The 26,170-nt window shown below is 49.1% G+C and overlaps 1 protein-coding gene across 5 annotated transcripts in view; it reads right to left on the bottom strand.

The window, feature by feature from the left end:
• HAP1 (huntingtin associated protein 1) overlaps positions 1-26,170 on the bottom strand; it is a 505,788-nt gene that overhangs the window by 38,832 nt on the left and 440,786 nt on the right. Inside the window, exon 1 of one of the 5 annotated variants that reach the window (XM_086924166.1) lies at positions 1,586-2,121. The exons of the other annotated variants lie outside the window; for them this stretch is intronic. Within the exon in view, the coding sequence (XP_086780292.1) occupies positions 1,586-1,664 (79 nt within the window). The 5' untranslated portion in view covers positions 1,665-2,121. Of the gene's footprint in view, positions 1-1,585; positions 2,122-26,170 lie in introns of those variants that run through there. 5 annotated transcript variants of the gene reach the window in all.

Here is a 26,170-nt window from a genome sequence, read left to right as displayed (position 1 = left end):
CTGTGCAGATAAGCACAGGTCGCCCTGTTTAAAGAGAGCCCCTTCCTTCCTTCTCATTTACATTGGAAACATCCACAATGAATTCTACGCATTATAGGTCCATCTAAACCCGTTCTGGACATGCATGAGGGCAAAATACTCACCATCATCACCCATTACTCACATTTGAGCCCTTCCCCAAGTGTAAAAAATGCACTAGCCACGTGTTTAAATGCAATGCATGCACGGTGCACTTTTTGTGAAACTCTAGGACAATGGGCCCGGACAAAGCATTCACACCAGCTAATCTCCCTGATCCCGGCGTTAGCAGAATGGGATAAACATATACTTTGCCTCTGTGAGAGGCCCTGGCCACAGGACCCCTCTCTGGACGAGGGCGCGAGGAGGAACGCCGGCTGCATGACAGAACGGTGCTCGGAGCCAAGGGATACGTGCAGAGCGTCAGCGCGGCCCCGCAGTGAAATATGTAAACAAGGGGGCGGGACCACCCACAACAAGGTGCACACTCGATATTCCAAAACAAAAGTCAAGCAATACACTTTCAGACATGAGGATATTGTGATGAGGCACCCGAAGGCAGGGTGTAGACTTTACATTTATTTTTGGGAGGGATGGTATGCGTTATTTTTACTCTTTCTTTTCTGAAAGCTCCTCTAAAATCCACGCTATTTTGTTGTTGCTATAAATAACTTTCCTACACGCTGGTAATGCCAAGACCAGGACCACTGAGTCTCAAGTGTCAAAGCAGCAGCTTTGGAGAACTATATAAACAAACACGTCTTGTTGTTGCATGGGTCACTGTCCTCCGTGTGGAGGAGAGGAAGCCGTCGCGCCCCCGTTTCACATGGGCTGACCCATCACCTCCCAAAGTGAGAAAAAAAAAACACAAAAAAAAACACAAAAAAAATCTGGGCCATCGCCTCACCACCCACGATGTAATCAAGCGCCGTGCTCTGGCCTCCCACAGTGGAACATGGACAGACCCTCAGCTCTCGTCCCCATTGAGTAATGTGCTTCTTACCCTTACTTCTCACAGTGTACGGGTGGACAGACCCTCGCACGATGCCGTAGACAACCCAAGGCCTGAACATTTGATCTCACGCAGTGTAAGATCACTCAGACACAGCCATCAACTCCACCGGTGCAAGCAGCTGCACACTCTGGCATTACAAAGCATAATCAGGGAACAGAGCCGTGACCCCACCCATAAGACGAAATTAAAGAACGACACACATACACACACATCCAAACACAACGAAAATAACACTCAAACTGAAAATGGGGGCAGATTCCCACACTTCCAAACAACTATAAATGTTTTATTTAACACTGTTTTAGTCTAGGAGCATCCTGCAACTATAGTAACATTCTCACTGAAATTCCATAGAGGTTATTTTGTCAACCTTGGAAGGATGAACGCCCGTGACGTCCCCATCAGGACTGAAACCAATAACCGGCGCGTTACATACATAAACCAGCAGCTAGCACTCAACCGCCTGAGTTATCTCATCATTTAAAGTGATACAGCGGCAATCTGCGCGAAGCCCGCTCTGCATGGAAGTTCCCGGTACTGTGCTCGCCTTACCTTCCTCCAGAGCGTTGTCCAGCTGTAGGTTCCCGTTGCAGTCTTCGTCCATCGCCCCCTGCGTGCTCCAGCACTCCATGGCCCCCTCACACTCCGGCCCACCCCCGGTCCAGCTCGGACTCAATGGGGGACGTGCACGTCCATCAGGACGGCAGCGAAGGCGGTGCCACGGGGGAAAGTGGCAGGTGCACTGGCGGGCACCAACATACCCCACAGACTGGCACACGGTAGCATAAGGCGAGAAAAGCAGGAGGCACAGACCGTCGGACCACCATACAACCACTCTTACCGCTACCGACCCCGAGACAACCACTGCCAGCTACCGACCCACTGACATTACTTTTGCACGGACCGGACAACCAGTAGACACTCTAATCTTTGCAGCACGACTGCCCCACCCACACTAGCAGGACACCGCCAGTACCACTACCCCCACCACAAAAATACAACCCCAACTAAACTCAGTGCTGGCACACTTAATACCGCTGCCTCTCAGACACCCAGCGACCGACTCAGCTACTACAGCCTCATCTCTGTTTAATCTGCACCTGGGAGGGCAGGTCCAACTCAGGCAAAAGGGGGTGGAGAAAGCAGCACGTGCATGGCTGGGGAGGAAATAGAAACAGGGTTGGGGAGGCTGGGAGCAACAGAGAACGGCCGGATAATGACACGTAATCGTGCTAGACAGAATGGGGGCGCTTCTAGGGGAGACGCGTGCGGCTATGATTTCCAGGTCCCCCTTCCCCGCCCCCTGTCTCCAATAATGGTACGTTCCTGCCAGTTTAGTGGCATGTGCGCTACATACAGACGCGCACTGGAGGTATTTCTGCAGAATTTATTGTAAATGTGAACGTTGGCTTCTTTGTATTAATTTTATAAGGTGATTTCTGTAGGAAACACCATGCCGGCCATCACCAGAGTGTTACTTTAGGTCAAAACTTTAGGCGGTACATTTACAAGAACACATAATTCAAGGTCCAGGGCATTCTATGTCGAAAAAACATCGCTTGTACAGTGATGGATTGTTATTTAATACATTAATGCCTCCTGGGAGTTGTAGTCTTGGTTTGCTAAAAATGAATAAATGAGTTAATACTTCTAGAGGAGAGCCCGCGACTGGACCGCTGCCATGTCAGACAGAGCCACGTGGATTTACCTAAAGGGAGGAGGGCGAGGCATTAGTTACATACAAACAGTACATACAAGAAGGACGCAAAACAAGTGTTTCCACCTCCTGATTCCAGCTAGTTGAAGACAAGTGCTCCCAGCCGTGGCTTTTTGTTACACATCAGTATTATTAGATTTATCTGTTTAATTGGTTCGATGGAAGCAAAGACTCCAACTACCAGAATGCACAGGGTCGGACTGCCCCATACCGCAGTGCAATAAAGCAGTGCCAGAAGGTGTAGCCTGGCAGGTCAGTGTGAGGGCCACGTTTTGGTCAGTTTGTAGGTCTATTTTGAAGTCTGGTGGACCGAATGTTACAGTAGATTTCCCCCTATCACCACAAACATTGCCTGCAGCAGGCACACATGCATACAGTCTCCCATACACAGCAAAGCATGTATAGAGCATCTCTTTAGATAACTTGAAAACAGCCCAGATTTGCAAACCTGGGCTTCTTTTTTTTTTTTTTTTTTTTAGATATCTTGATGCCTGGGCCTATCTTCTGTCCCAGTTCGACCCTGATAATCATCAAGCTAGCCAATGAGAGACTGGATCTAGCAAGAGGAGGAGGCTCCTTAGACAGCAGAGGTGGGTGAACCACTGAAGGCTCCAGCTTGGCTCGAGCCAGGTCTTTGGCTGTGGCTTGGCCCAAGCTCAGGGCTTTAAGTTTGCCGGGTCTCACCGGTGCTGAGCACCGGCAGTTTTTTAAAGGAGGCCTCGAAACGGGTCTCTATCGGGCTCTGTTTTGTGCCCTGGCACAGGCGGTCCGGTGTTCCGGACTGCAGTGACAGCAGGTCACACTGTTCACTTCTCACTGGTGGAGAAGTTACGGCATGACGTCATGCCAGGTGAGCGTTTTAGGGGTAGGGAAATTCGTTAAATAGAGTCATTTTCTCTCTGGATTTCCCTTCTCTTTTTGAAACTCAGGAGCAGCAACATTGTCGTGGTGTCACCAGGGCTGTAAGTGGAAGCTTTTTCAATATTATCTACAAGCCATAGTTGCTGCTTATTTATTTTATGCAACTAACAACCATTGACAAAGCCAATAGTCCTGACTTGCTGTAGGTATGATGTTACTTGTTGCACCATATATCTGGATGTAATGACAGAAATAGCCAAATACAAAGTCGGGCAGCAAACTAGACTAAACTCAGATTTTTAGTTGTGTTTTTAAGCCACACCCTTAATTACATTGGCCACACCCCTTTGAGAGACCCCCTAGTTTTTTCATCCCACTTAAAGCCCTGCCCAAGCTCCTCTGGGAGCCTTAAGCAAAAAGCGAGCTGTGTCGAGAAGCTGTAGCTTCTGCCATCATCTCTTGCACACTATCATATAATTCGCTTAGACCTACTGGGTGTAGCAGAGAAGTGACTGGCGAGTACCACTGGCTACTTGCATTTCCACTGTAGAAATGCAAAAAAGTGCTTTGCGCTGGCCAACCGCTTCCCTCCTGCACCCAGAAGGGTTTAGAGAATGATGTTGTGAAAAATAAATACAAACTTGGTGAACATTATCGGCGCCATCTTGCCCCTTTCCAGGCCCATTCATGCGCGTAAGCGGCAGCCATTTTGAGCACCATGGCCTCCCTGCCCCTCACTAATAGCCAGCGCGTCTCTCTCTCTCTTAACCTCGCAAGCATTCCCCCGCACGCTGACAACCCCCCCCGCTCTCTCATGCCTTGGGTCATAAACCCCTCTCCAGCGCAGCTTCACCACGGAACCCCATCCTGTTCCCAGCGCGACACCTCCCTTCATTCCTTTCATGGCCTCAAACCCTTTTGATGCAAACCCCCTTTTCCTGTGTCCCCGTTTGTCTTCCTCGTTCCCAGGCTGCCACCTGACCCTGCGGATACTGTTTATTACCCCGTACAGTAGGAAGCTTCCCCTCCCCATCAAAAGACCCCCGAACCGATCAAAGCCCCCACCCCATGAGATCCGATCAACCCCACGCATTCCGTGAATCGGCGGAATGCCCTGCTGTGCGACCACCATCACCTGTTGTGACCGGGGTGGGGAATCCAACTGTAAATGTATGTGGGAACGGGTCTGGAGGGGAGATTCCGAGGATGTTCTTTCAAGTAGTAAAATATTACGAGAATGTGTTATGTGCAATAAAGGTCGTAAACTCTAGTATAAGAGGCCCGGCCTCAGAGATGTGGTTAGAGCACCTCGTGACGATACTTGCTGTCTGAATTGATGTGTTCTCCTCCGGAGAGAATAAAATCCTCGTTTCCCGCCTTCCAGTCTCCAGCGCCTGCTTCTTCATTGATTAATATTGGTGGGTCATAGAGGCGATACCGCCGGGCAACATAAAAGGGTCTTTGGTTACCGGTTGTCTTTGGAACCCTTTTTAACAATTGGCGTCCCAAACGTGGGGCCCATCAGCGACTCGTGGATCCAGTGGGAGAGGTCCTGACGACAGAGTGAACGACTGCAACGATCGGAAGGTACCCTGTCCGATAGACCCTCGTCTGACAGCCGATCATCCGAACTTCACTGGTTCCGAACAGACCTCTCCCGAGTGATCTGCGATCCTGACTGGGAACCATCAGGAGTGCCACGAGAAGTACGAAGAGAAGAGGACGATCGGGCGCTGGATTCGGAAGACGAGAAACTGTCCATGCGGTCCGGGTAAGGTCGTGTAAACACGACGAAATTGCGATAGTGATAGATAATTGGAAGTAATTGATAATTGTTGTGAAAATACTAGTATTACTCTTTGTTAATTTATTGGAGATTCGCTGTCTGCAAACGGAGAAACAACAGGCTCTCCCTTTATAAACAGCGAAGGATAGGTACGCACCCGTCGGACCTATTTTCCCCCTCCCCATTGAACAATTGCCCCCCCCCCCATTGATTAATTGTTATAGATCGTTTTCTGGAGATTCTCTGTCTACAAACAGGGAAGATTAGGTCCCCTCTTTGCAGATAGTGAAAGGGTAGGTGACGCGAACCTTTGCGAGCCTACTTATTCTCCCCATTGACCATATTGATTTTTTATTTTTGACCTAACATTGATTAACTGTTATAGATTGTTTTCTGGAGATTCTCTGTCTGAAAACAGGGAAGATTAGGTCCCCTCTTTACAGATAGTGAAAGGGTAGGTGACGCGAACCTTTGCGAGCCTACTTATTCTCCCCATTGACCATATTGATTTTTTATTTTTGACCTAACGTTGATCGATTGCTCAGAATTGGTTCATGAGGTATTCACTACGTGCAAACAACGTAGAATAGAAATATTCTGTCTAGTCTTTGCGCGCAGTGATAAGATAGGTAGTGCTGACTATTATCCCATTGTGATCCGTCATGCCTGTCTTCTCCCCACTGGTCAGTAGCCTGTTTTACCCGGACCGCTTATTAGAGATGAACCATCCGGCTCCGCTGGAAGGCACCCCTAATAAGGACATGTTCATGAAGCATGGATTAATTGCTATAGCCTATAGTGAGCTGTGGCATAAATATACGAAAAAGGATCAAGAAAGACAGTGGCCACTGAGAGGATCCTTTGATCTTGACAAAATAGAAACGGTGGAAATAGCCCTTCGTAGAAATGAAACAACACCTATTATGCTCGATAGTCTCGGCATGTGGCGCAAAGAAGCCGCACGACGAAGGGAAGGCGACGAATTCGGAGAAGGTGAAGGGACACGACGGACAACCCCCCAAACGTCTAGTAGGCAAAGGGAAGGGCCAGCGATGGCACAGTCCCGAGGAGTAGACATGAAAAGCGAATGGTGTAAAGGGATGTGCCGACAAGCCAACCCCGGAACACAACGACCCGAAGGTAATCCCCCGACATTACGCACAGGACGGACAGATTTAAAACAAAACCAATGTGCTTTCTGTAAATGTCTTGGACACTGGAAAGCCAAATGCCCGACTCTGCAAAGCATAGGTAAGAATGAAGGGGTGACAGAAAGGACGGACCGACAGAAAAGAAAAAGACGTGAGATAAAAACCAATCAGACTAGTGCAGACAGAACAGACAGGACCACCCCGTTCGATTATGCTCGGTGGCACAGATTTCGTCAGACAAATTTTAACGACATGTTGGAGTTCTGGGACTGATTGCTCTCTGTTGCTCCCCCACTCTGAAAAACAAACACAACTGCAGGTCAGTGTAAACAACCCCCCCCGTTAGAGAAAAGATTCAAGAAAGCCAAGCGTCTATTATATAACTTAGGATTTAATTACGGTAAAACACACAACCAACAGTAAATAGAATAACTAGTAGAACTCTCTAAAAAGCAAACTTGACTAATAGGAAAAATACAAAACATGTTATGCTCACTCCGGAAGTCCTCGAAATGTAACAGTTCGATGGTCCCGCCCATCCGAAACACATAGCACGTGTGGGGCGGGGCCTGCCAGCAACCATGAGCCCAAAAAGAGATTGCTGGCGAGAAGGTACTGGAGACCCCACACAGCGGGCAATGAAATGGTCTTCCCATATTGCCCTTCCAGGGATGGCGTCCCCCGGACCGCGAGTAGGGAGGGGGCGGATGAAAATGACCCCCTCCCTCATATCTCCTGGTCCGGCCATCACGAATTCCTCCATCGAACGGATGCAGGGTGGGCAGGGAGGAAGAGGCGACGCGGACGAGCCTCTTCCACCTCCACAGGTAGGAGGCTTCCCTGCCCTGGCCCGACGCCGATGTCCTCCAGCCGGGCGACGGCCATATACCTACGCTGCACAGGAAATATAATGTCCGGCTGGTATATTTCCGTAGTACAGGACATACAATGTCCGACGGGCATATTTCCGGAGTACCGGATGTACAGTGGTCCCCCAAGAGTCGGAATCAGGGGTGTAGGGTGGTCATCATGTGCGCCCCTGATTCCAAGAGACGGCGTAGGATGCACCGGGAGAGGAAGACGGCACGGTGAGCCTCCCTCACCTCCCCAGATGAAGGCTCCACTGCTGCACCCTGGCGCCCCGAACCAAAATGTCCTGCTCCAACCGCATGATGCTCTGTTTTTCGCCATCACAAGAAGTTTTCCTCCGCTCCTGATGGATACGGCAAAGGTTGCTGCAGGGCCTCAAAATGGCGTCTGGGCCCTTGAAAGGCGGGTCTAGGCCGCTGGAGTAACTTTGTCCGAAATTGCAACTCGGGCGCTTGCCCACCTGGGCGCAAGCCCCCACCATCGACAAAACATCCCCTCGACTTTGAAGATTCTACCAAAGTCCCAAGAGCCCTCGGCCCCTTCAGGCTTCCGGTGAGGAAAAGCTGCATTAATCTCAAATGAAATAACCACGGCACAGCAACAAGATGGCGGTGCTCTCGTGTCTGCATCAGCTTCCGTCTGAACCACCCAGGAACATTATGGGCTAACGAACTCGAGCAAGTTCCGGCTGAACATCAACATGACCCGGTAAGAGAGACTTTACCCCCTCCCTCTCTTGATTGACGGTCCACACCACCAGCCCCTTTGTTAGCACAGTTTTCTTTTGGACTACCGAAAGGGACTCTGGTCCAACCGCCAATTGTCGGGGATATTTTGCCCCTGATGCTACTTCCGGACTAAACCGGCCTCGCCCAAAATGGCGCTGGTATCAATGGAACTTACGGGTGCCTCATGGTGTTCCTTAGCTAATGAAACTTGATGTACTAAGATATATATGTATATATATATGAACCATTGCGCACTCAATGTTAAAGGGAGGAGGGTGCACTTGGCAAACATTTAAGAAGAGGTTCTGTAAAAATGTTGATTTCAATGAACAATTTATTTTTGATATTTGTTGTAACTGATACATAACGTCGCTCATGATGCACGCCCGCGGTTTGCATTTAGGAAATGTGATTACGATGAGCTTGACTGTGTTTCCATCTATGAACTGAAATGCCCCTGATTCCTTCGTCACGCAATGAAATGTTTTTGGTTACTTACAAATAATTAATTAGACCTTTTTACATGTTCTTGTACTACAAAATAACCCCCTACTGTATGTGCTTCCATCGACGACATGTCAGGCCAAAATGTGAATTGCGCTCTCACCTTTTACGTACTGAATAACTCTACAAATAAAAGTCTTAGAAGCTATGGATAGGCTCCGCGTACTTTTGTAAATACGGGTATCGGTGGGAGGGTTTTTCTGTGCGCAACTGTTCTGCTCTCTTTTTAAGGTTATCCGAGAAATGGTTGTTCGGCCCTGGGTTGATGGTCAAAACGAAGGTATGATACGCTGCTTATGAAGAAGGACCTCGACTTCAGAGAATGGGTAAAGTAAAATGGTGTGATTGATAAATTGCTATAAGGATATGGTGGTCGAAGGTACTAAGGTACAGGGTTGAACAAAGAACTGGTATGCCTTAAGAACATCACAGCTTTGGGAATGATTTTGGGACCCCGATGACCGGATACATCTACGAAACCGGGTACCTCGCGCTAGGCACCTCTGATTCCTCTTTTTAGCGTTTTTCACTACACACGATCCTTAACGCCATCCTCGAACCTCCCCATGAACCACCTATCACATTGCCTGCCCCCATGACTTTAAGAAACCAGAACCCTAAGGGATTATATCCCGAAGAGACAAGTACGAGTATGTGGTAAGTAAAGGATTTTCGTGCCCTTACATTTGATGTGTTCGAATGTTGTCCCCCTACCTCCCCTTTTTCTTCCCCTTTTTCCCTCTGCAGGTTACATTAGAATCCCGATTAGAGTATCATAAGGGATCTGGAACCACGTCACGCCCGATGCATGAAGACGGACTAGCGCTACAAAATGGCACAACAAGGACGCTCTCACGACCTCTTTACCAAATCTAACGCTTTTCTGTCCCAAAACTGCATGCTTCCCACCTCCTAACACAGACCCGAAACGTCTAACGTTGGGTAACGCACTGAATAGCCCAAACAATACACGGTCATTCTCTATGTCACACGTGTACTGTTCGGCCTATTGTCTCTCTCTCTCTCTCTCTCTCTCTCTCTCTCTCTCTCTCTCTCTCTCTCTCTCACTCACTCTTCCACCCCTCCACGCTTTCCCTCTTCCTAAACAACTGGCACCTAATTGGCGAACCTGGTGCACCTCCTGATTGGCCCCAAATACCACAAGTATTTGCACAAATTTGTCCTAAATAAAATTGTATCGATACCACGTTACTACCTCTCCTTTTCCACTAAAATATGGATGAAATTTAAATTGGCCAATAGGAAAGGGACAGGTAAGACGACTAAGGTTCCCTAAATTTGACCCGCTCTGAGGGAACTATTTGTCAGTGGCTTCTATGATAAAATATGTCTGTAGTAATACGACCATCCCCATTGCAAATTGTCTCCGTACCCCAAGCTGTAAGAAATGATCGAGACACCCCCATCTACCCAAAATGCCCCCAGTTTGGTATCAGCCGCCCTGAACGAGAACTTGAAAAACGCACATTGCTCCGATTCACTACGTTCCTAATCGTTTTTCATAAGATCCCACCTTCCCCGAGGATAAGTTTAATGATTATCGCAAACCATCCCCCGAGTTTTTGTAGTAACCAGGTTGCGAGGATTTATATAGAAAATTAGGAAGATGTATGCAAAGTTAAAAATTAGATCGAAAATCGAAAGACCTTGTTTCTGTAAGCCTTGCTGAAAATAAGATGTTTTGATGTAATGAAGACTTGTTTAGCCTATGTTCATCCCTCAGAAGGACGCCTATCAGACTATGGTGAATAGCACGCTACACTTTTTTTCGTAAAATACAAGGCCCTGAAGGCCAGCCTAGCCTTGCAAGACTCGTACTAGGGAAATGGGTCTCTGCCAGAAGAACTGACATCTACTATAATAGACATATGACAAATGAACGTAATAATCATCAAAGCGCCAAAGAATTAGCCGACAAAAGGAAGTTGTAAGGAATCCAGCAAACCCATCATCAATTGTTTATACGGTAGCCGCAAAAATCTCAAATGTAGCGAGTGCTTACCCCTGCTGCTTGGTGTTGGGAGAGAAATAGATTTATGTAATTACCTTCTTCTGCAAAATCTCTAAAGACTGTCTTTTCAAACTCATTTAAGGGTACCACTGTCGGAGGAGAAAGAGACCGGATGTGGGAGCACGCGGCCTGACTGCGGATTGTGGAACGTCAGCAACGGAGGCCAAGGCGAGACCACGGCAGTAAGGAGTCGCAGGACGGGGCACTGTTTCAAACAAAGTTAAGGAAAGGGCTGACCTGAAGCCCCTGCTCTATGATCAACGTGTGCCAAAAAGCCCCCGCTCTCTGAACATGGTCTCGGACTCGCCTGACGCAAAACTCTCCGCCCCCCCCCCCCCTGATCTGTTCCCGACTTGGCCTTGCTCCATCCCCTCTTCCTCCGACCTACCATAAGGACTGTTCACACCCGCACCTTTCCACCCGAACTCCCAAGTTCCTCCAAATCCTACTGAGCTACCCAGAGAAGAGTACTCCCTACGTCAAAAGGGAGGGAGCTCCGACTAAGTAGACCACGAACTGTGTTAAATCCCAGAACGGTGACCTAGAACTCCACCAAGGGTCGCCCCCGAAGAAAAGATAAACAAAGTCTGTGGTTCTGCCCGCTACCAAGCACCTTGGAGATGATGGAAGCAACAGGAAATGCCCACCACAGAGACTCAAGAAACGAACTGATCTTACAATTACCCCCAACGACTCGATCCACATGAACATTTCTGTTGATAGGTAATCCAGGTGTTCAACAGTGCCGACAGAAGACGACAAAAGGACAACAAAGAACTCTGATATTTTTACTGTATCTCCTTTCTCTCCCAATCACCATTGGACTGACTATGCACCCACCGTATACAAAAAGGACTTATTTGTATGATAATTTACCAGTTCTTATTCTATGATCTGTACCCAACGCCCTCGCTACGTGATTCTAGTCTGATATTGCATTACGATGACTTTTTCCTGCAACCAACTTAACAATGAACCCGCCTACTGACTGATGAGATTTTTTTATATGATGTTTATAATGTGATGTTTACGTACAGTTCTTTCACCCAAGTCCCCTCTCCCTTACTTATGATCACTGCATATAGGGGTAGATAGGAAATAGGCCAGCAAGATGTCTTGGAAATGTTAAAGGGAGGACTGTGAAAAATAAATACAAACTTGGTGAACATTATCGGCGCCATCTTGCCCCTTTCCAGGCCCATTCATGCGCGTAAGCGGCAGCCATTTTGAGCACCATGGCCTCCCTGCCCCTCACTAATAGCCAGCGCGTCTCTCTCTCTCTTAACCTCGCAAGCATTCCCCCGCACGCTGACAACCCCCCCCGCTCTCTCATGCCTTGGGTCATAAACCCCTCTCCAGCGCAGCTTCACCACGGAACCCCATCCTGTTCCCAGCGCGACACCTCCCTTCATTCCTTTCATGGCCTCAAACCCTTTTGATGCGAACCCCCTTTTCCTGTGTCCCCGTTTGTCTTCCTCGTTCCCAGGCTGCCACCTGACCCTGCGGATACTGTTTATTACCCCGTACAGTAGGAAGCTTCCCCTCCCCATCAAAAGACCCCCAAACCGATCAAAGCCCCCACCCCATGAGATCCGATCAACCCCACGCATTCCGTGAATCGGCGGAATGCCCTGCTGTGCGACCACCATCACCTGTTGTGACCGGGGTGGGGAATCCAACTGTAAATGTATGTGGGAACGGGTCTGGAGGGGAGATTCCGAGGATGTTCTTTCAAGTAGTAAAATATTACGAGAATGTGTTATGTGCAATAAAGGTCGTAAACTCTAGTATAAGAGGCCCGGCCTCAGAGATGTGGTTAGAGCACCTCGTGACGATACTTGCTGTCTGAATTGATGTGTTCTCCTCCGGAGAGAATAAAATCCTCGTTTCCCGCCTTCCAGTCTCCAGCGCCTGCTTCTTCATTGATTAATATTGGTGGGTCATAGAGGCGATACCGCCGGGCAACATAAAAGGGTCTTTGGTTACCGGTTGTCTTTGGAACCCTTTTTAACAATGTGATGGTGCGCAGAGGGAGGCAGAAAGAAAGGACTTGGAGCAAAGAGTCTGATAACCAACTATGTAAGAGGTAGAGAGAGGGAGATCATGACAGCAAAAAGACAGTAGAAGAAGTACAGAGAGCAGGTGGGAGGTAGAGATGGAAAAGGGCAGAGCATAAGAGAGCTGTATTAGGCGTCGGCCCCTCCATTAAGGTGGAGGAGTGCCACCCCCCTGCCACCAGCTGCAAATAAAACCATAATAAAACCTACCTGTTTTATTATTTTTTTATTTAATCCCCCTGGACCCGCCCCCAGGACTCTGACGAGTCTTGGGGGCGGGTCCAGGTCCAGGAAGATGACACTGTGGTGGGGGAGTGCTAGTGCTCTCCCTTGTCCCTTCACTGTGCATGAGTTGTTTGGCCAGCTGTTTCAGGGATACAGAGCCAGGGTAGGTGAGTATGCACACGCATTGCCACAAACTAGTTGCAAGTAAGCAGTTCGCTCTGTTGTGTTCCCCTGAGATCCTAATTGACTCTCCAACGGGTCAGTTTGTAAAATAAGGTAGAATTATGCTTTGTTACTTATGGTATGACTGATTACTTGAATTCTCAGTACACATTAAAAAATAAGTCACGCAGTAGTGTAGGTAACTTTACTTCGGTCCTGATGAATTGCCAATAGACCCCTTAGGGGCTAAAGGAGGCAAGAAACATGTTGACTTCATATTTTAGAGATTAATCACGACTGCTCTTTAGGACCATTGCATCCCACACACGCATTGCTGTTTTTCATTAGGTTAGTGAGCTTCACTAGTAAAGTTTACTCAAACCCAGCACCACTAGACCTATTTTAATCAACGTTTCACCATACTACTCTTTACACCCCACATACACACACTCATCAGACGGCATAACTAAAAGATCTTGGCAAAGAGCCCCTTTGTGGGTGCCCATTGGGCATTGCAGCGCTGGCCCAACGAGGAGCACGCCCAGACGATGAACCATGACACCTTTCCGGGAGTGTGAGGACATCTGCTCGTATTGGAGCGTATTCCACTCACCTGACAGCTTACTAGTACCAATACCTTGTCTAAAGAACTGGATACTCTTGTATTTAAGTTATTAACTAAGGAAGCATGTGTGCTGGACCTACCCAAAAGCTCCTGGTTCCTTTTGCTTAAATGATCATGACAACCAGAACAGCAGCAACAACAGGTGCCACAACATTAGGAACTGCAGCAACGGCGAAAGCTGCTACCACAGCAATGACAAGAGCCACAAGTGCTGGTGCCACAGCAGCAACAATTGCAAGCAGGGCAGGGATAACAGCAGTGACTAGAACTATAAGAACAGCAGGGCCACAGGAGTGATCAACGCTGCCACCATTGCAAGAACCAAAGCAGTAACCAAAGCTGTAACCACAGCAGGGATCATAACATAAATCCCAGCTACAACCATAGTAGCAACAATCAGCACCCAGATTAGCTTCAACCTCAGCAGGGGCAACATCAACAATAACATGATCTAGCCAGAACAGCTGCAAGCACATTAGCAGCCACTGCTACAATAGCTGCAAGCTAAAAGGAACCAAACAGTGACAGCAGCTTCATTCACGGATGTAAGCAGAGTTGCATCCACAGAAGTAACCACTGCTATCACAATGGCAGGAAACAGTAACCCACATCAGTAAGGACGGAAGCTGCAACCACAAATTTAATAACAGTACAGATATCTATCAGTAAAGAAATTACTACAACAGTAAAAGCAGCTGCCATAACAAAAGTGACCAACGTTACCACAATGGCAGATTTACAGCTGCCAGCACAACAGCTGTAACCCCGAATGAACCATTGCTGGCACCCTTGCAATGACAACAACAGAGACCATAGCTGCCAGCAAAGGAGGGGTAAAGCAATGACTGCAGTTATGACGACAACATCAACAACAGCTGCCAGAACAGGAACCGCTGCAGCACTAAAAGCTGCCACAACAGCAGAGACCACAGAAGCAACAGCGTCCACTACCACATCAGTAAATCAGCTGCCAGAATAGCAAAACTTGGTGGAACTACATAATAGGTCACAGCAGCAACCACTTCTGTAATAACAGTACATGTATATATCAATAAAGAAATTACCTCAGCACTAACAACAGCTGAGATGGGAGCAGTGACTACCGTTCCCACAATGGCAGATCTACCGCTGTCAGCACAACATGGACAACAGCTGTAAGACTGGATGAACAACTGCTGCCACCCTTGCATAGACAACAGAAACAATAGCTGCCAGCAAAGGAGGGGCAAAGCAATGACTGCAGGTATGAGCACAAAATCAGCAACTGCTGCCATAACAACTGCCACTACAGCAGCGACCACAGAAGCAACAACAGCTGCCAAAGTAGCAAAAACAGTTGGAACTACATAATAGACCACATCAGCAACCACTTCTGTAATAACAGTACAGATATCTATCAATAAAGAAATGACCACAGCAGTAACAGCAGCTGAGATGGGACGATGACTACCGTTACCACAATGCAGATCTACAGCTGTCAGCACAACCCGGACAACAGCTGTAACCCCAGATGAACCACTGCTGCCACCTTTGCAAGGACAACAGAAACGACAGCTGCCAGCAAAGGAGGGGCAAAGCAATGACTGCAGCAGAGGGTGTGTCTTGGGTGGCGGGCACTGGCAACAAGGAATGAGCTTCACTGTTTATTTTATGGTCTTATGTGTCACTCACAACACCACTTGAGTATCATTGCACTGTGACTAGATTTCAATGGGGTTGCAAGGATGGGGTATCACTGGTGAGGAAGGGGAATCCCAGATCTGTGGCTAATATGTGTAAGTTAACTGCAACAACAACAAGTTGACGTATGGAATGCTTGAATTAATCTCAGCCAATGGAAATCGCTCTGGCCGCATTCCAGTTAATCGTTTTTGCCCACTATGCCACTCTAGACACAGGACCACCTTATACAAATAAGCACCGCCCTACTCCACGTGGGGACAGTACGTCCCAAAATGCAGGCAATACCCCCTCCAGAAGAGACTACAAGAAACCCTAGACAGGTCTCGTTCTATTTGGGGCTTGTCAGTAGGGTGTAGCTTGCGTCCTATGGCACAGTGAGCACAAGCCTCACGTCCAAACATACCTATCACATGAGGTGGGTTTGCTGGTGGGATAGTAGCATGTGGTTAAATGTATGATGCATATTGCATGACATAAGGTGTATTTGTAAAGCACACGCTCACCCAGAACGGTATCTAGGCGCTGAAAAAATACTCATTTTATCGACAACAGCAGGATGAAAGGCTGAATGGACCAGCCGGGATTTGAGCCTGTGATCATGAGGTTGAACACAAGCACCTATAGTGGATGCATTAGTCCACTGAGCCAACAGACCCAGCATATTGCAAAGAACGTTCAGGGAGTTAATTGGTCTTCTGCAGAGATGGGTATCTGACTCAGCAATTTATTCTTTAACGGCCTACAGCATTAATACCACTGACTTAGTAAGCTCATTTATTTTTATACGCCTATACGACTGTGCCACCAAGCGCTATATCAAAAGTATTGTTGTCCCATGCAAGACTTTGCACCAAGAAAGAATGAGGGAGTAGCTTTTTTATTCAAAAAGTGCGTGAAGATTTCATCCATCCTTTTTCATGTATAAAAGTTTCTCTTTTGCCGGAAGCATCTTAATTGATCCAAGTCTTGAGATTTACATTTCTCAAAATATACAGATTAACCTCTATAGTCGTCTTGTGGAGTGCGACACAAAGCAAAGGCTTGGTCCGACTGACAATGGGAAGTCAAAAGCGTGTACAGAGTTCCCCACACAAAATAGAGTAAAATGAGGGAATGACTCTCTCTCTAGAAAGCGTTGGTCGTGCAATCGGGAATAAGGTAATCCCTTGACGGAATTGAGGATGCCTCACACAATTCAAAGGCTGGACGACTGTTGCCATCCCACCCGATGATTGACAATGGCCCAAACATTGTTTGACACTGGTCTGTAACACCCTCTCTACAATTACATATTGGGATACACAAGTTCATCTCCTGAAATACTGCTGTAGGTGACATAAAACACCGCCCTCTACTGGGGAGGCAGTGCATCTGGCACAGCGGAAAAGGAATCCGATAGGTTCTGCTGCAACAGCGGCACCTGGTGGTCAGTGAGTGGCAGACATTAGGCAATGTCTGCAACAGACACTTGGAGCAAAGCTTGGCTGCACCTGGGATTGGCTAAACCAGGGTTTGAGGGTACTCTGGATTGGGAGAACTGGAGGATAGATTCACTGAGGTGAGTGCACTTGTTGGATGTACTAGGAGCTGGATATCGTAGAAGTTGCATGCGCCTTGGACAGGGTACATGTGGATTTAAGTATACTTTAGTTGACTTTGTATTTGGTGCACTTGGGGTTGATTAGGCCAGAGTTTGTGTTTGTGGTACAGTGTACTTTCAATTAGATGTGCTTGGGGTTTGTGGTCTTAGGTCTTGGTGCGCTTGGAATTAATGGACCTGAGGTTGGGTGGGATGAATACTTGGTTAAAGGCACTCTCTCTGGGGATTCACTCGAAGTGGGTTAACTTGGAGTGGGAGTCCTTGGAGCTGAGTGTACCTGCGGCAGGCGTGCTTGGGTATAGTTGTGTTTGAGGCTAGGTGCCCTCCGCGATGTGTGCTTTTGTGGCTAGGTGCACTTGGGGTGTGGTGCACTCGAGTTTGTATGCACTTTTGCTTGGGTTCAGCAAGAGTTCAGTACACTTGAGGTTGGGGGGAACTCAGGTTGGGTGCTCTTGGATTTGACTGCATTTAGATGCACTTGGGTCTGTTATAGTTGGGAGTGCTTGGGATTTAATGCCCTGCTTACGGGCCGGGTCGCTCCCCTACCGCCGAACAGCACCACCTGTACGTGTACACCCCGCTGCTACCGCTCCTAGTGGGTGTTCGATCCTCAGGTGCCCTGGATCGCCGATCTAACTGTGGTTTGTCCTTAACTGTTATTTGCCCTCCTGCCTGCTTTCATTTTCTGTATTGTATTGCACTGTTATTTTCACTGTTGTAGCCCATCTGCGCCACCCTTACCCCCTCTTTTTGTCTTCTGTGACCTGTTTTTTTCCGCCGCTGTCCCCCGTGGCCACGCCCCCTCACCGCCCCGCTCCCGCCTCCCAGCTGCTCCTTCCTCCCTCCCCGCCTTAAATGGCGGCTGCTGCGCCCTCGCCGCCCGCTCCCGCTTTCCAGCTGCTCCTCCCTCCCTCCCCGCCTTAAATGGCGCCAGCTGCGCGCTTCTGCGCCTAGACCGCGCCCAGCGCCAGAACCCCTGGACCCCGCACACGCCAAGACGCCAGACTCTGATACGACGCCAACACCCTCCTCACCCTCAACACCTGCCGAGACCACCGCTGCTTCCAGGCCACCCGAAACGCACCCACGGACCCTTCTCCTGCCACGCCTGCAACTTTACATGCGACAGAACCACCAAACCCCCATGCACCGGTCCCAACCACCTCTGCTGCATACACCTCAACACCCGCTCCGCACGCAAACAAGCCATCGAACTCTGCGACCTGCTCGACACCGCCGTCCCAGACATTGCCTTCCTGACCATAACCTGGTGGAACGACTCCTCGGCACCTGACATCGCCATTGCTATCCCGGACGGCTACAAAATCGTCCACAAGTCCACCCTCCAGGTCCACACCCTCGCAGATGACTACCTCAACTCCGCCGAACACCTTCACTTCCGGATCCACACCGACCCCAACACCACCCTCAGAGGAACACTCATCTACAGACCGCCTGGACCCCGGGCCCTCTCCAGCGACTCCATCGCCGACCTCGCCAGCACCCACGCACTCGCCTCCATGGACTACATCCTCCTCGGGGACCACAACGATGCCAGCTCCGCCACCCTGTTCGACAACCTCGCCAACCTTGGCCTCCGACAGCTCGTCACCGAACCCACCCACGCCGCCGGCCACACGCTCGACCCCGTCTTATCAACAAGCACCCACGTCGCCTTCAACCACACCACTGAACTCCACTGGACCGACCACCAATGCATCCACTTCACCTTCATGAAACCAACCATGCACCGCCGCACCCAACAGATGCCTCGCCGCTGCTGGAGAAAAGTCACCGAAGACCAGCTGAACCTCCACCCTCGCCCAGAACCCACCCACCAACCCCACCGACACAGACGCCGCCACCCGAAACTTCAGACAGTGGATCGACGACTGTGCCAACACCCTCGCCCTGATCAAGAAACCCTCCATCAACCACCACAATAAGAAAGCTGCCTGGTTCCCCGAAGAACTCCAGACCTCCAAACGAACAGGCCGGAAGCTCAAGAAGAAATGGCTCCATGACCGCACACCAGAAAGCCACGCAGCCCACAAGGACGCCATCCGCAGACATCACCACCTCATCAGAACAGCCAATAGATCGTCCTTCAAAGCCCGACTGGACAACAACGCCCACGACAGCAAATAACTTTTGAACATAGTGAAGGAACTCTCCAACCCCAGCGCCAACACCAATGACATCCCGCCCTTGCAAGATCTGTGCGGCTCACTGGCCACCTTCTTCCATCACAAGATCACTGACATCCACGACGGCTTCAACTCCTCAGCCGCCCAGTCTGCAACAGCCCCCACCCCGAAGTCCACCTGCAGCAACCAGCTGACCTCCTGGTCCCACGTCAACAACGAAGAGACATGCAAGGTCATGAACTCCATCCACTCAGGATCTCCATCAGACCCCTGCCCAAACCACGTCTTCAACAAAGCTGACGCAACCATCGGACCCCAACTGCGGAAGGTCATCAACTTCTCCTTCGACACAGCAACATTCCCAGAAAGCTGGTGGCACGCCAAAATCAACGCCCTCCTCAAGAAACCCAAAGCGGACCCCAAAGACCTCAAGAACTTCCGGCCCATCTTCCTGCTCCCCTTCCCAGCGAAGGTCATCGAGAAAATCGCCAACATACAGCTGACCCGCCCCCTCGAGGACAACAACATCCTAGATCCACCCCAGTCCGGATTCAGACGCAACCACAGCACCGAGACTGTCCTCATCCCCTCCACAGATGACATCAGACGCCAGCTAGACAACGGCAAAACTTCAGCCCTCATCCTCCTGGACCTGTCAGCCGCTTTCGACAGGGTCTGCCACCACACACTAAGAACACACCTCCAGGAAGATGGAATCCAGAAGAAGGCCCTAGACTGGACCACGTCCTTCCTCTCCGGCAGAACCCAGGGAGTCCGCCTCCCGCCCTTTCGATACGAAGCCACCGACATCATCTGCGGCGTACCCCAGGGCTCATCCCTCAGCCCGACCCTGTTCAAAGTCTACATGGCCCCCCTCGCACAAGTGGCCCGCCAGCACGACCTGAACATCATCTCCTACGCCGACGACACCCAGATAATCCTCTCCCTCACCAAGGACCCGCACACCGCCAAAACCAACCTCCATGAGGGAATGAAGGCCGTCGCCGAGTGTATGAGGATCAGCCGTCTGAAACTGAACTCGGACAAGGCGGAGGTCCTCATCCTAGGTCCCACCCCATCTGCGTGGGACGACTCCTGGTGGCCAACCACACTGGGAGCAGCTCCAACACCCACGGACCACGCACGCAACCTAGGATTCGTCCTCATCTACTCCCTCTCCATGTCAAAACAGGTCAACGCCATATCCTCCTCCTGCTACAACACCCTCCGCATGCTTCGCAGGATCTACAAGTGGATCCCAACCGAAACAAGAAGAACAGTAACCCAAGCCCTCATCAGCAGCAGGCTGGACTACGACAACGTACTCTATGCAGGAATCCCGGCCAAACACCTGGGATGATTACAATGCATCCAAAACGCCTCCGCCAGACTGATTCTCAACATCCCCCGCCGCAGCCACATCACCCCCCACCTAAGAGACCTGCACTGGCTCCCCGTCAACAAGAGGATCACCTTCAACTTCTCACCCACGCATACAAGGCACTCCACAACACCGGACCAGCCTACCTGAAGAACAGACTTAACTTCTACACCCCCGTCCGCCAGCTCCATTCCTCCAGCCTCGCCCTCGCCACCGCCCCGCGCATCCAATGAACAACCTACGGCGGCAGATCCTTCTCCTTCCTCGCAGCCAAGACCTGGAACACCCTCCCCACCCTTCTGCGGCAGACCCAAGACCTGCTCACCTTCAGAAGGCTCTTCAAGACCTGGCTCTTTGAGCAGTAGCAGGAGCCTCCACCCCCCCCCCCCAAGGCCATGAGACCCTCAGGGGTAAGTAGCGTGCTTTATAAGTTCACTGATTGATTGATTGATTGACTTGTGCTTAAGGGATCTCGGCACTACATGCTGTTAGTGTTGGGTTCACTGTGAGGATGTAGTTGAAAGTGCTCGTGGTTGGGTATACTTGGGAGTTGGGTGTGCCTAGAAGCACTTGTGGTTCAGAGTACTCTGGGCTGGATGCACTTGGAGAAGAGTTCACTGGGGTGACGTGCCTGGCTGCACTTGCATTGAGGTACACTTGAGGCTCGGTGTGCTTGCAGATGGATGCATTTAGGGTTAGATGCACTTGGAGTTCAGGGTTCTCGATACTAGATGTATTTGGAGATGAGTTCACTGTGAGGAGGAATGTATTAATGAATGTCGGGATTTCTAAAGTGCACGGCTACTCCGGGGGGTGTCCTTGCGCTATTTTAGAAAGTAAGAGAATGCGAAGAGACAGAATTAGAGAGTGAAAAGCCAAGTTTTCAGTTGCTTTCTGAAAGACCATTCATTATTCATTCAGTGTAGCTCAGCAAGCATGTTGTTCCCAGTGGTATAACAAAAGGCCCGCAGCCCGTGGAGGACTGGGGGACCCAGAGCCCCAGGGGGCCTCCTCTGGCATTGTGCACAGGTAGCGGGCCCCTGGCCTGAGAGCTCCTGACTGGTTCGGGAGCATGGAAGCCCCACTCCATGTTTTTTGCTGAGGGGTCCCCTCAAGTTTTGTCACGCCACTGGTTGTTCCACGCTTCCGGACCAAGGAGGAAGAAGGACCTGTCTCCAGTATTTGCTCGTTTAACCCCCTGGAGCTTTGGCAGAACGGCCATGGGAAGAGCGCAAAGTTGTTAAGGGAGAGTAGAATTGAATCCTGGAGGACAGCTATGTCGTTCCAAACTGGTGCAGAGCCCTGCGCATAAGAGTCAGGATCTTAAACTGGATCCTTTTTTTTGAATGAACTTGGGGTTGGTGCACAGATAGCTGATTGTACCTGGGATCAGGTGCACATGTTGTTCTGGGTACTCTGGACCAGATCCATTTTGGGATGGGTTCACTGTGAGGGTTATCTTGGGAGTACCTGTGTTACTGTACACTGGGGTTGGGTGTACTTGGAGTTGGATGCACTTGGGGTTGGGTGCGCTTATAGCTGGATGTATTCAGGACTGGATGCACTGAGGGATGGGTTCACTTGGGGCTAAGCTTGGGTGCACTTGCAGTCAGGCTCCCTTCAGGCTGGGTGTGCTTGAGGATGGATTTAACTGGGGTTGGGTGCCCTTAGGTTTGCATGCATGGGTATGTTGCACTTAAGGAAGTAGATGGAGACAGGTAAAGGAACAAAACATAAAAAGCCAGGCCCAGCACACATAGCTCCCTACTGCTAAATACTTTATGCACACATTTCAGCGACGACAACTAACTACAACTAGAGCCAAGTGCCCTTAAAAGTCAAAAATAACTGCTGCAGACCTAGAACGTACAACCCCAATTAAATAACTAAGACATGCAGTATCACCTTTGGGACGTCTCGGGACTCCCTGCAACCAAATGGACCTGGAGAAATTATTGATATTGTCAAGGGGTGAGAACAAAAGTTGTAAAATCCAGACAGCCACCTTAATACCTTCCCTAATATAAGTCTTACTTATGGATAGTAAATTCACAAGGGGTGGCTGAAAAAAACAACAACCTTTTGGAGCCAACAGAAGTGCTTTGTGGAGACAAGAGCCTCACCTATTGTATGCATGTGTGGTACTGCAGAGCCAGGCCGCCTCTGTATCTATTCCACACTTGGGACAACTTTTAAATGCAAGGAAATACAGGTAGAGAGCACGTAGTCTTGGACGCCTGATGGACACACCAGGTGTTGTTGAGAAACAAACTGCTAAATTTATATATGGTAAATTGTTTCCTGGTCTTCAGGCAGCCAGAAGCACCAGGTTCTGCATGTTGGCACTATGTTAAAAGCACTTAAACCCATGTGAGGCTCCCACAGGTGCTAAAAAATGGTGGGGATGGTGCGGTGGGGGTACAGGAAGGGTTAGATGGGTTTAAGAATAGCGGGTGAAGGGAGGGCAATCTGTAAGTACCCATTAGAGGACAGAGATAGAAGCGAGCCCTGCATTTCTGCGTGTGTTTAGGTCTCGCCTAGTAATGCAGCGCATTCGCTGATCGCCTTGGTGAGACTTATTGTCATCGGTTTCTCTGCCGAAGGTGGACAGGAGATGTGCATGCGTACGGACAGGAGATGTGCACTCTGTACACGTGCACATCTCCTGTCCCCGCGTAGGGCTGGCGTTTGAACACAGTGCGCTCATGGCGCGCTTTCACTTTCCCTCCCTCCCCCATCCTCCTAGTTAGGTCACGCCTGCCGTTGGAGCGTGCATGCGTTCCTGGCGTGTGAGAGCTATAGGGATGGGTAAATGTTGAGAAGGGGGCTTGAAGCCCCGCCCCTCTTTCCGATTGGCTTGCGTCATCCGTTATGGTAAACGGTGGCGTGTGATTGGATTTCAGGCTTTGTTGTTAGCGCCCTGTTGCCTGCTGGGACGGCCCATGGCAACTGCCCACGCCATCTTTGTTTCAGTAGCTTGTTTATACTTTCACTTTCACTGTCACTTTTAATGATGGAGTGCCTGTTTTCAGGTCCACCGTGGCACTAAATAAAAGCCTTGCAAATAACAGCCCTCGCATCACCGCCGCGCGCCCTGTCCACGGTCCCCAGCGCGTGATGGCAGCCTTCAGATTAGCAACGCTCCACTTGACGTGAGTGAGGCATAACATCTTCCAGTTTGAGACACATTAGTCCTTTTCAGGGAGCGGTCAAAGTGCTTGCGTCCCCCCCCCCCCGAAGCACCTCGCTCAGGTGACCAAATGGCCCGGACAAAGCGCTTAAAAGCCTTGCTTGTTCCTCATGTTCATTTTGACTCCTCAGGACGTCCATATTGATGAAGTGTAAGGCCATTAAACCCCACGGAGGTGTCAGGACGGCTCACTGTCACGCGTCCCTCTCGTCCCCCTTGTTTTTAGTGGCGTCCAACACTGCATCCTGACGACATCGGGGCCTGGTACATAAATGGTATTACACAAGTCAGCCTCCACCTTGGAAAAATGAAAAGCGGACTCCAGCCCTTTGGGAGTTCAACTTAAGTACTGAAAGTTACCGAGAGTGCACTAACTCACTCACCATACTACTGCACCACAAATATGTGAACGTTTAGTCTGTAGGTCACCCAAATATGTCAGCAGTATATGTATTAACTCAATAAGCGATACCTCACGTATTTTAACATTTGACCTTCAGGTTATATTCTGATGTTTCCAATATGCTCTTTAAATCACTAATATATGTCACCAGTATGTTAACAGAGTGTGGCTTAACGGCTAGGAAGGCCGACTTTGAAGCTGGGGAACCAGGTTTGAGTCCGGGAGGCTCAACCATCCTCTATTTTTGTGCAAATCACTTAATCTCCTTGTGCCTAGAAATCAATGTGTCCCTATGTAATCAGACCCTCCAGGATTTCGCGATTTCGCGATCTGCCGCGAAATCGGCACTTTTGCAAAAAATGCTGCGATTTTTACAAAAGTGCCCGCGAAATCTGCACTTTTGTAAAAATACCGCAATTAGGGAACACCTATCCAGCGCCAGTGAGTTTCAGAAAGGAATAAACAGCTACAGCTTTGCAAACTGGGTTTGCACTAACAAGATACAGTTTTTATTATTGTGTTTGAAACTTGGTCTTTTATTTTTATATATATTTCACGTCATTTTTGAGAAGCTCCTGCTACAAATAAAAAAAATATTCTTTGCTCCTTGGAACAAGGTGAGAACTACCCAGAGTGATAAAACAACTGAATGAATAGTTTGACACTGTGGCTTTAGAGTCTCCTGTAATCCGGACACAATTTGCAGAGGTGATATTTGCCATCCATCAGTGGACCGCTTTAGTAGCTTTTCATTAGTTGTGTCCCCTGTCACTCAAATCTGTCACACAATAGACAAGACTTGCAGGCACAGAGACGGACTATTTCCAAAAGGGGGATTTTAGGCAGATAATGTTACAGATTCAAAAATCATTAAACTAGCGTATTTTTGCTATAAAAATTTGTGTCAGTTGGAGACATATTTGGGAATAACTTGGCTTATTTTGCGATGGGTTTAAGGTCATTGGGAGTAAAACCATCCATGTGACGTCTTTTGGAATTGTTATTTTGCCGTAATCTTGTGGGCAAGACACGCCTTTTTTAACCGATGTGACTGTAACATCCACCTGCTGGATTCGTTCGGGCACCGTTGAACGGTTTTTCAAAGATCGCGCCCTGTGTGCTTCTCTTCCTCCCAGAGCTGCTTGCAACGCTACCCGCACCGTCTCTACCATTAGTAGCTAAACTTAAAGCCGCCCTTCAGGCTTCAGCTCAGCTGTTTCTTTATGTGTAAGAGTGGCACAGCGAGGGTTTGGGCTACACCATCATCTTCCACTTAAATGAACCCTTTTACTTTATTCTTATGAACATATTTATTCACGTTCAGCCTGACCTTCCCACCAGAGACCCTTGATACACGCAGGCGCGGCGAGGTAGTGATAGCTTCCTGGGCGCTGACGGAGACCCCAGCACCCTGGTGCACAGACTCCCTGTGCATTAGTACCCTTATCTGTACCCCCTCTGCGGACATCCGACATGAGAGCTCCTGCACACTTGTGCATACACGATGGGCAGCGGATGTCGCTGGCACACACTTAGCCAGGGTCACTAACACATTTCACATATATTGGAGTGCAACTGACTTCGTGTATGCACGTCTAAAGACACCAACATGCTTGTGTGCACACATGGCTATTCACACCCTTTACACATGTTTAAGGGCAGCACACACTTGTCTACACGCTTCCACAAGAGAGATGGGACACACTAGGAAAGTAAGTGGTTTTATAACAAACCCTTTACGTGTTCTCACCATTTTTAATCCACTTACAAATTCGACAGAGTGGGGTAACACAGCCCCCCCTTAAAAAGACCTATATTACTTTTGATAAGGCAATGAGTCCTATGGACATTTTCACATACAAGGATGCTACAAATAGACAAAGCTTTAAGATATTATAAACATATTATTTTATTTTCTTTTTCTTTGTATTTTTTTATATCATTTTACTTTTGAAGGTTTATACAGATATACATTACAACATCACATATAAAAAGTCATAACTAGTCATAATACA

Source organism: Lissotriton vulgaris, chromosome 5, assembly GCF_964263255.1.
Source record: "Lissotriton vulgaris chromosome 5, aLisVul1.2, whole genome shotgun sequence".
NCBI lineage: Eukaryota > Metazoa > Chordata > Amphibia > Caudata > Salamandridae > Lissotriton > Lissotriton vulgaris.
Note: the sequence above shows the minus strand (reverse complement) of the source record. Positions and strands in the feature narration are given on the sequence as shown.